The sequence below is a fragment of the Cyprinodon tularosa genome, unplaced genomic scaffold (assembly GCF_016077235.1).
Source record: "Cyprinodon tularosa strain WSP-4 unplaced genomic scaffold, ASM1607723v1 ctg1405, whole genome shotgun sequence".
Classification (NCBI taxonomy): domain Eukaryota; kingdom Metazoa; phylum Chordata; class Actinopteri; order Cyprinodontiformes; family Cyprinodontidae; genus Cyprinodon; species Cyprinodon tularosa.
This window is the reverse complement of record NW_024038227.1, coordinates 27,772-38,734: the sequence shown is the minus strand read 5'-3', so window position 1 is coordinate 38,734 and position 10,963 is coordinate 27,772. Positions and strand designations below refer to the sequence as shown.

The window sequence follows — 10,963 nt, the reverse complement described above, 5'->3', positions numbered from 1 at the left end:
CAAGCAAGAGAGATAACCGCACCCTGGAGAGGATTGTGAAACAAAACCCCTTCAAAAATGTGGGGGAGATTCACAAAGAGTGGACTGCAGCTGGAGTGAGTGCTTCAAGAACCACCACACACAGACGTATGAAAGACATGGGTTTCTGCTGTCGCATTCCTTGTGTCAAGCCACTCTTGAACCACAGACAGCGTCAGAAGCGTCTTGCCTGGGCTAAAGAGAAACAGGACTGGACTGCTGGTGAGTGGTCCAAAGTCATGTTCTCTGATGAAAGTAAATTTTGCATTTCCTTTGGAAATCAAGGTCCCAGAGTCTGGAGGAAAAGAAGAGAGGCACTTCATCCACGTTGCTTGAAGTCCAGTGTAAAGTTTCCACAGTCAGTGATGGTTTGGGGTGCCATGTCATCTGCTGGTGTTGGTCCATTGTGTTTTCTGAGGTCCAGGGTCAACGCAGCCACATACCAGGAAGTTTTAGAGCACTTCATGCTTCCTGCAGCTGACCAACTTTTTGGAGATGCAGATTTCATTTTCCAACAGGACTTGGCACCTGCACACAGTGCCAAAGCTACCAGTACCTGGTTGAAGGACCATGGTATCCCTGTTCTTAATTGGCCAGCAAACTCTCCTGACCTTAACCCCATAGAAAATCTATGGGGTATTGTGAAGAAGAAGATGCAATACACCAGACCCAACAATTCAGAAGAGCTAAAAGCCACTATTAGAGCAACCTGGGCTATCATAACACCTGAGCAGTGCCACAGACTGATCGACTCCATGCCACGCCGCATTGCTGCAGTAATACAGGCCAAAGGAGGCCCAACTAAATACTGAGTGCTGTACATGCTCATACTTTTCATGTTCATACTTTTCAGTTGGCCAACATTTCTATAAATCCTTTGTTTTTATTGGTCTTCAGTAATATTCTAATTTTCTGATATGATGAATTTGAGATTTTCATTTGTTGTCATTTGTAATCATCAAAATTAAACAAAATAAACATCTGAAATATATGAGTTTGTATGTAATGTATGAATATAATATACAAGTTTCACTTTTTAAATGGAATTACTGAAATCAATCTACTTTTTCATGATATTCTAATTTTATGACCAGCACCTGTATATGTGGATTTTCTTGGTTAGTTAATCCACTGACTGTCTTCCCACAGCCGACAACCTGCTTGTTTTGCAGCCAAATGCTACACAGGTAGGCATTTTTGCTGTGCGTCTCTGTGGGAGTGAGGAGTACCAATATGGCGGCCGGTGGCTTCACTTTTTTTGGGCAATCAGCATCCAGTGAATAAATAGAGATTAGTGGGTTGAGCCGTGAGCAGAAGAACCGGGGCTGGTGAGGGAGATACAAAAATGATTAAACAGAGAAACATTTAAATAAAAACTTATTTCTGGACTAAATCTCGCCATCTTTCAGAGAAATAGAATTTTTTTCTCTCTCTTTTCTCTGCATTAGATCATGGTTCTGTAAATAAACATAACCATCAATTAAAAGAAAAACTTCTTGTTTAATTACCTCTAGGAATAACTAAGAAAACTGGACTGGTCCTGGTACCACTCCAGTGTTCATCTATAAGAAGTTGAAGGGGTCCTTTGGTTTGTTCTGATTCCTGGATCCTCTGCAGGATTCATTTCAGCAGATGGATGACTCTCTCTCACTCCAGAAACCAGAATCTGCTCTTCATCATTTCATCACCATCATCATGACGCTGGATCCAAAGTTCTAACCCTAATTTTAGGTAGGACTAAATAAACACCTGGAGCTCTGCTTTCCTGTCATTTGAACAGGTAGGAGCTTTGTTGACCTTCCCTGTGATGCTTTCAGGATTTCTATCAGCAACACACATTGAATATGAAAAAAACACATTAAAAGAAATTAAACAAAACATTAGAACCAAAAAGATAAACAAGAACTAAGTGGAGTTTAAGCATTTGATCATAAAAAACAGATTAAATCAAAAGTTATATCAACATTGTAATCTTGTTTTCAAATAAAAATTACATACAGTTGAATGAAAATAGCTGCAAATTTGTCAAAGAAGCAGAAACAAAAATAAGGTGAATTTATAAACCAGAATGGAGAACCCCAAACAAAAAGAGCTGTCTGAATAAACTTTAAAGTTAATTGTCATTGGGGTTTTTTGTTGTTTTTTTTTTCAATAAAAGAGTATTTTCATTTCAAAATACTAATTTAAATTAGTTTACGGAATCAACCCTTCCAATGGTTCAGATGCTCTCCTGGCCTTGCTTCCAAACCCTAATGTATTGTAATTTGCTGCCACCTACTGGCTGAATGTGGGAACTACTACTTCCTCTTAAACGGGAAACCGGAAACTGTCTCAGAAATATGTCAATCAAGACATCTTTCTGAGCAAATGTGAAATACTTCTTATAGTCATTAATCCAAATTTAACAAGCGTTTAACCTCGAACTCAAAACTAATTCTGACATTTTAAATTGAAAAAGTTTCTTGGATGGGAAGCAAAACGTCTTCAAACATATTAGAATACTATTGAAAAACTACGTAAAAACAACAACAAATCAACTAGATAAACAAATTACTTAACCATTTTAATCTACATGTAGAAAACCTCCAAGTATTTTAATAATATTGTTTTGTTTTCGCATTTGTTTCCTATATCTTTTTCACTGGAAGTCATACAACTGAGCTTTAACTTAGGTTTTTTGATCCTGATGTCCTTTTAAAACTGTCAAAGCAAAAAGAAAAAAAAGTAAAGAAATATGTGAAATTGCCTAGTAACCATGGTTTTCTCTAGAACCTCCTCAGAACCAAGCCTTTGTTGCCTGAGAGCAAAGCTTGGGGTCATTGTCTTCTATGAAGGTTTCGGTTTCCAGAGACTTCCTTAAAAAATCCACGACCTTCTGGTCCCAGAGGACATCAAGCAGCCCACAGCATCACTGTGTCACCACCGTGCATTTATGGGCTGCTTTGCTCTTCCTGTAGTTTCGCTCTCACAAACCAAAACATTTCGAAATAAAAGCCCCAGGGAATTTTGGTGAAATGTGCCACAGGTTTAAGTCACAAGATCCGCATCAGTCCACAAGAGGAACGAGCTGGAGATTCATCTCAATCGTTCTTTTCATTATTGAGCCGCTTTGGCGCACCTGCTCTACACGGGAGCTCTTATTTTGAAAGGCTGGTGGAGATGAGCCGGAAGCTGCTTTGATGTCGTGTCGCTTTACTTGAGCTGAACGGATCTGTGGAACTTTGTGACGGGCGGCACCGATTTCAGCTCCAGTTTGTTTGTTGGTAGTTAGTTTGGGAAGTGAGCGCGTGACTGTTTTATACTGAGAGCGCGGAACCGGAACCAGGAACCGAGATCAGGTGAGTCCATCCGACTACGAACCGCCGAACCGGTTCTCCAGCTGCGCTGGTCTCTGTCAAACCATCTGCTGCAGGACTTTCAGCTCAGTTCCGGAGCCGGTCCTAAACTTGAATCTGGTTCCCTCCTCCAGCCTGCCCGGCCGACCATGAGCATCCATCCCCGCAGGATCCGCCTGAAGCCCTGGCTGCTGGCCCAGGTGAACAGCGGCAGGTATGCGGGTCTCCAGTGGCTCAGCCCGGAGCACCGGCTCTTCCAGATCCCCTGGAAACACGCCACGCGCCACACGCCCGTGTCAGAGGAGGAGAACACCATCTTCAAGGTTTGAGTCCCGATGAAAAGCAGAACCCTGCGCTGCGCTGCTGCGGACCGCAGCTGACAGTCCAGAATGGGGAACTGGGCAGTGAGGCGCGAGGACCGGAAACGTGTCCAGTGCTTTGGTTCTGATGTCTCACTCTGCTTCAGCCGTTTGGACTTCCTTCTGCTGAGAGGTTTCATTTCCCTGCTTTCTCTGGTGAAGCAAAGCATGAGCTGCTCTTCCTCTTCTCAGCTTCCTCTTTTCTGTCAGACTGAGGAAAATCCCAGGGGCGGATTTAGGAAATTTGGGGCCCTGGGCAAAGACAGGCAGGGGGCCCTCTGATTTGAGAAGACAAAAACACCCATTATACAAACAGTGTTGCCAAAAGTTCATACATCTGTTTCTTAAGTAGAAGAATAGATACTGCAATTTAAAAACACTCTGGTAAAAGTTGAAGTATCAACTTGACCTCTTTACTCAAGTAAAAGTGAAAAAGTATGTGCTCCAAAAACTACTTAAAGTATAAAAGTATTTATACTTTATATAAAAGTATTTTGGATGGAGCACATGACGGGAAATAAATATTTATAAACATTAAACCGAAGCCAAAAGTAACGAGTAACGTTTGCTTTAAAAATGTAAGGAATAGAAAGTACAGATACTTGTTTAAAATGATATGAGTAGAAGTCAGAAGTAGGAAGACAAATAAATAATGGAGCAAAGTATAGATAGCTAAAAAGTGTACTTAAGTACAGTAACGAAGTATTTGTACTTTGTTACTTGACACCTCTGTATGCAGACAGAGAAATTGTAATAGAATAGACATCCATTATCTGTTCTAGGTTGTGTCCCTCTCTTCTTGTCCCTTTTCTTCTTGTTTTCCTCTCTATGTTTTGTACTCAGCTGACTTTTCATGCTGTCTCTAAAGGAATGAAAGATTTTTTCCAATCACTTTGGCTACGTTCACTCCGCGACTTTCATGCTCAATTCTGATTTTTTTGTGAAATCCGATTTTTTTGCGTTGCCGTTCACATTCCCAAATGTACAGGTGCTGGTCATAAAATTAGAATATCATGAAAAAGTAGATTGATTTCAGTAATTCCATTTAAAAAGTGAAACTTGTATATTATATTCATACATTACATACAAACTCATATATTTCAGATGTTTATTTTGTTTAATTTTGATGATTACAAATGACAACAAATGAAAATCTCAAATTCATCATATCAGAAAATTAGAATATTGTGAAAAGGTTCAAAATTGATGGCCCCTGGTGCCACACTCTAATCAGCTAATTAACTCAAACCACCTGCAAAAGCCTTTAAATGGTCTTTCAGTCTAGTTCTATAGGCTACACAATCATGGGGAAGACTGCTGACTTGACAGTTGTCCAAAAGACGACCATCGACACCTTGCACAAGGAGGGCAAGACACAAAAGGTCATCGCTAAAGAGGCTGGCTGTTCACAGAGCTCAGTGTCCAAGCACATTAATAGAGAGGCGAAGGGAAGGAAAAGATGTGGTCGAAAAAAGTGTACAAGCAAGAGAGATAACCGCACCCTGGAGAGGATTGTGAAACAAAACCCATTCAAAAATGTGGGGGAGATTCACAAAGAGTGGACTGCAGCTGGAGTGAGTGCTTCAAGAACCACCACACACAGACGTATGAAAGACATGGGTTTCTGCTGTCGCATTCCTTGTGTCAAGCCACTCTTGAACCACAGACAGCGTCAGAAGCGTCTTGCCTGGGCTAAAGAGAAACAGGACTGGACTGCTGGTGAGTGGTCCAAAGTCATGTTCTCTGATGAAAGTAAATTTTGCATTTCCTTTGGAAATCAAGGTCCCAGAGTCTGGAGGAAAAGAAGAGAGGCACTTCATCCACGTTGCTTGAAGTCCAGTGTAAAGTTTCCACAGTCAGTGATGGTTTGGGGTGCCATGTCATCTGCTGGTGTTGGTCCATTGTGTTTTCTGAGGTCCAGGGTCAACGCAGCCACATACCAGGAAGTTTTAGAGCACTTCATGCTTCCTGCAGCTGACCAACTTTTTGGAGATGCAGATTTCATTTTCCAACAGGACTTGGCACCTGCACACAGTGCCAAAGCTACCAGTACCTGGTTGAAGGACCATGGTATCCCTGTTCTTAATTGGCCAGCAAACTCTCCTGACCTTAACCCCATAGAAAATCTATGGGGTATTGTGAAGAAGAAGATGCAATACACCAGACCCAACAATTCAGAAGAGCTAAAAGCCACTATTAGAGCAACCTGGGCTATCATAACACCTGAGCAGTGCCACAGACTGATCGACTCCATGCCACGCCGCATTGCTGCAGTAATACAGGCCAAAGGAGGCCCAACTAAATACTGAGTGCTGTACATGCTCATAGTTTTCATGTTCATACTTTTCAGTTGGCCAACATTTCTATAAATCCTTTGTTTTTATTGGTCTTCAGTAATATTTTAATTTTCTGATATGATGAATTTGAGATTTTCATTTGTTGTCATTTGTAATCATCAAAATTAAACAAAATAAACATCTGAAATATATGAGTTTGTATGTAATGTATGAATATAATATACAAGTTTCACTTTTTAAATGGAATTACTGAAATCAATCTACTTTTTCATGATATTCTAATTTTATGACCAGCACCTGTATGTGACTTGTATGTGATCTCCTGTCTGAACTGCAGTCATACAACCCAAGTGTCCTGCATGTGCAGTAGAGGATGCGATGACATCACAGGCCAGCCTGCTCTGTGTTTAGAGAAATAAACATGGATGGTAGTGCTGGAGTGCATCTAGTTCTTTCCCAACCATAAAAACACGATCTTTTCAATATGGTTAAACATAAATACTGCCCTCCGCATCATTGTCCGCCATGGTTGTTGTTTTTTTTCTGCTTTTGCGTAGTAAGACCCAGAATAGTGACCTATGTCGGGTATTAATGGCGTTCAGGTCGGATGAATGCGACCTGGCCGTTCAAACACAGGTCGCATTTGAAACGATCAGATTCGTGTCGGATCCAGGACCACATAGCCAAGTGGCCTGGGTCAGATTGGAAGAAATCGGATCTGTGTTGGTCAGACTGCCATGAAAAGATCAGATCCAGGTTGAATATGGGCCAAAAAATGGGATTTGAATCACTTCAGGCTGCTTTGTGAACGTAGCCTAAGCTCACTTAGCTGATTGCTCCTTCCTGTGTTTCCAAAAACTAAATAACCCAGTCCTTCTTTTCACTGTAGACAAGCCATGATCTGCTTCTTTGTTCTCCATTTTTCATTTGGATGAAATAATAGCTGCATGAGTCATGACAGCAGACAAGATAGAGGAGAGCAGGAGGCGGGGTTACCAATCTACTTGCTCTGGAGAGCAGAGTTCGCTGCTTTTAGATGTTGTCTCCGAATTCTCCAGTAGCAGAAAAAAGTCACTAGATATGGCGCTTTTAAGAAACAAAAGTGCTAGAGGGGTCTGAAAAGTCGCTAAATACAGCAGCAAACGGGATAAGTTTGCAACACTGCTCTTTTCATTGTTTGTTTTCAAATGGTTTGCTGCTGTCTGTTTGGACCTTTCTGAACATGTGCAGCAAATGGACTGATCCAATATGGTGGACACTGAAGGGGGGGGCTGAGACAGACTTAATATATGTGTTCTGATGGTGTTTTAGCGGAAATATTTTTTTAGTTTTTTATCAAAAACATATTTAATGTGCACAAATAAAGAATAGCTGTATTAATTCCAAAAAAGTTTAAAAAAATAGTCCACTGGTCTTTATTTTGAAGTCTAAAAACATCTCGCTTCCCATCCAGGAAGCTTTTTCAATTCAAATGAAATCCTTTCAGTTGATCTTGAATTGATAAAGCTTCCTGGATGAGATGAGAAACGTCTTCAAACTTGGAAAAGTCCAGTGGATTGTTTTTTCCAACATTTTTTGGAATGACTATAACCTGGATGACAGAGAATCTTCACCAGCATAGCTATAGTGAACATGTAAAAGGAGTTTTATGGGGCCCCCAGGAACTTGGGGCCCCCAGGAACTTGGGGCCCCAGGCAACTGTTCAGCCATTAGGAGCGGAACCGGTTCTGTGAACAGGAAGTTCTGATCCACTGGGACCCATGAATATGGCAGCTGTAAATGTTTCCTCCTCCGCTGCGTCTTGCAGGCGTGGGCTGTGGAGACGGGGAAGTACCAGGAGGGAGTGGACGAACCGGACCCGGCCAAGTGGAAGGCCAACCTGCGCTGCGCCCTCAACAAGAGCCGGGAGTTCCAGCTGAAGTACGACGGAACCAAGGAGACGCCGCTCAAGCCCTTTAAAATCTACGAGGTGTGCGACGTGCCTGGGAACGCAGGTGAGCCGCACCTGGACCAGCTTCTGTTTGGGGTTTAACCCAGAATCTGATTCCTGATTGTTCTGTTTCAGACGGAGCCGAGGAAGAGGATGAGGAGGTGAGGAAACGATAAGGCTGAACAGTCAGTAAGTCTCCATTTTCCCACCGAATAAACTGAAAACGTGTGAATCTTTTCAGATGCCGAACCTGATGGACCTCAGCATCAGTGAGTGATGGGTGTTTATTGGCGTTTCCTTGGTAACCGATGTACCGTTGACCCAGTTTGACCTTTTGTCTCTAAAGACCCTCGGATCAACGAGCCTACGACCTTCCCCCCCTTCGGCCTGTCCTCCAGCGGGTCGTTTGGATCTCCCCAGGTGATCCCCTTGCCGCTCCTACCCATGACCTCTGACCTGCAGCCCCGCGGTACCATGGTGGATCCGGGGAGCTTCGGCCCGCCTGGAGGACTTCCTAATGGACTCCAGGACCTGAACTCGCTGTCCGCTGCAGTTTCTGGTATCCAGCCCGAATCCATGGAAGCAAGCAACATGGGGTCCATCCAAACCCAGCCGGACCCGCAGAACCACCAACCCTGCAAGTACGACCTGCTGAGCAGCGTCCCATGTGAGTCTGAGGTCCAAAAGGTTCAGAGTAGCTGACTGATTCCGTCAGAGGTCAATATCTCAACAACGGGTCCAAACTAACCGGTACTGGTTAAGAAATGTTCCGTCTTACTTCCCAAACCATGAGGTTCTGTTTTGGCTCAGGTTAAATGCCTCCGATTTTTTTGTAGTCCAACTGGTTTCATCAATCTGCAGAATAGAACCCAGTAGAACCCATAATACTAAATAGAAACAGAACCATCAGCAGTGGTTCTGGACTTAGGACGGTACGGCAGCAGTTGGTTTGACCCTGCTGGCTGAACCAGATCTGCTTAGTTAAAAGTCCAACCTGGACGTGACAGCTCTTTGGGTTACTGGGTTCTAAGATGTTCTGGTAGAACAGACGGTACCGTTAACCAAAGTGTTCTCTCTCTTGGCGCAGTAACAGATCTGGACCTGAAGTTCTTGTACCGGGGCCGAGCCATGGGCTCTCTAACCGTCAGTAACCCTCAGGGCTGCCGGCTCTACTACGGACACCTGGAACCTTCCCCAGATCAGGTGGACCTGTTTGGACCCGTCACTCTGCAGCAGGTTCTGTTCCCAGGGACTACTGAAATCCAGAACCAGAAGCAGCGGTTCTACACAGATGCTCTCCTGGACGTGATGGACAGAGGCCTGATCCTGGAGATCGAGCAGCAGGACATTTACGCCATCCGCCTCTGCCAGTGTAAGGTGTTCTGGTCTGGGCCGGGAATGCCAGAACAGGGACCTCCAAACCCCATGGAGAGGGAGAGGAGGATCAAAGTGTTCAGTCTCAACGAGTTCTTGCAAGGTTTGTTCTCCAGCTCTGCCGTTTGGTTTCATGTGAGCAGCGCCGTTTCAGGAAGGTTCTTCTGCTCCTCAGGGCTGATCCTGTTCCAGAGGGGAGAGGCTCAGAACCCGCCACCGTTCGAGGTCAACCTCTGCTTTGGAGAAGACTGGCCAGACAAGAAACCGAAGGAGAAGAAGCTCATCATGGTCCAGGTGAGTCGGACCGACGTGTCCCTTTCCTACAGGCTCGCTGGTGTGGGTTCTAAAGGTTCTGCTGGTTTCAGGTGGTTCCTGTGGTGGCGCGGATCCTGACGGAGATGTTCTCTGGAGAACTGAACTGGTCCACCGACAGCATCCGGCTGCAGATTTCCAACCCGGACGTGAAGGACCAGACGGTGGAACAGTTTAAAGAACTTCAAAGGCTCCTTCAGAACCAGCTGGGGGTCCAGGGGCCCTGGGCCCCAACCGGTTCCCTGGAAGCCTCCATGAACAACGGACCCAGTGGATTCTCAATGGGGACCAGCTGAACAGCCGGATCCAGAACCACCTGGGTTGACTTCAGGACCCTTAATGCCAGGGTCGGGTCGAAGCTGATCCGATTCTGCAGAACCTCAATATTTCATGAACATTGGATCAGAACCAGGAGTTCAAGGGTCCGATGATGCATGATCCGACCCGACAGCCCGGATGTTTCAGTGCTGTAGAACCAGCACCTACCTCGTTCCGATTTGGATGGGTTCACATTTCCTTAAGACTATTAACCCAAACGTCAAGGTCCAGAACTTTCTAGAATTCTGTTTTTTCCTGTTGTACTTTAGCTGCGTTTTACTTCTGGTCCGGACCGTTTTCATTCCAGGCTTTATGTTTGAGCTGCAATGCTGCCAGTCCAGGTCGTTGGGAACCAGTAACAGGTTCTGGTTGGTTTGGTTCTGAGATCAGACGCAGCATTTCAGCTCCAACAAGGCGACTGAAAAGTTCTGGCTCTGGTCTTTCAGAACCACTTCTGGCAGTGTTTTTTTTTTTTTGGCCGTTCTGGTTTCTTTAACGCCGTCATAAAAGAACTGTTAGAACCTGGGTGATCTCTACAGATTGAAGGTACTGGAAGCATGGCATGTCAGAACCACATCTAAACCCACCCAGAACCTTACAGGACCGGGCCGAAGGTGAGAGAAGAGCAGCTGAAGTCCGGAGGAGAAACATGGATCGTTGGGTTCCGGCAGACATTCGGTCAGACGGTTCTGCTCCGGTCCATCAGAACTACAGACTGCCAAATATTCTGTATTAAAGCTGGTTGTATTTTTCAATGTTCTTTGTAATTTTAACCATAAAATTATTTTTTCTACTTTGATTAAATAAAGGGCGATTCCCAACATTTTTCTCCCCAGAGGACAAACCCGACGTCTGAGTGTTGATTTCTGGAACCAGTGTTCCAGGTGACAACAAACAGAAACCAGTTTAACCAGAACTCCCAGCAGGTGTAGAGCTAATGACATCATCTTTCCTGTTATGGTGTCGGGTTACTGAGGCACCTGGGCTCAGGTACGCCTGCAGTCTCCCCGACGGTTAAAC

At 44.3% G+C, this 10,963-nt stretch overlaps 1 protein-coding gene across 2 annotated transcripts; it reads left to right on the top strand.

Moving 5' to 3' along the window:
• The first annotated feature begins 3,185 nt into the window (after positions 1-3,185).
• On the top strand, positions 3,186-10,792 carry irf5 (interferon regulatory factor 5). Of its 2 annotated transcripts, none has more exons than XM_038278414.1 (9): positions 3,186-3,356; positions 3,488-3,676; positions 7,817-8,003; positions 8,075-8,100; positions 8,181-8,208; positions 8,286-8,606; positions 9,033-9,416; positions 9,489-9,607; positions 9,679-10,792. In XM_038278414.1, exons 2-9 carry the CDS (start codon positions 3,503-3,505, stop codon positions 9,919-9,921), a joined length of 1,482 nt encoding a protein of 493 aa, XP_038134342.1. In that variant the 5' UTR covers positions 3,186-3,356; positions 3,488-3,502; the 3' UTR covers positions 9,922-10,792. The 2 variants fall into 2 exon arrangements, with proteins under 2 accessions (XP_038134342.1, XP_038134341.1); XM_038278413.1 differs by having other exon boundaries at positions 3,188-3,356; positions 9,027-9,416.
• The last annotated feature ends 171 nt before the right edge of the window (positions 10,793-10,963 follow it).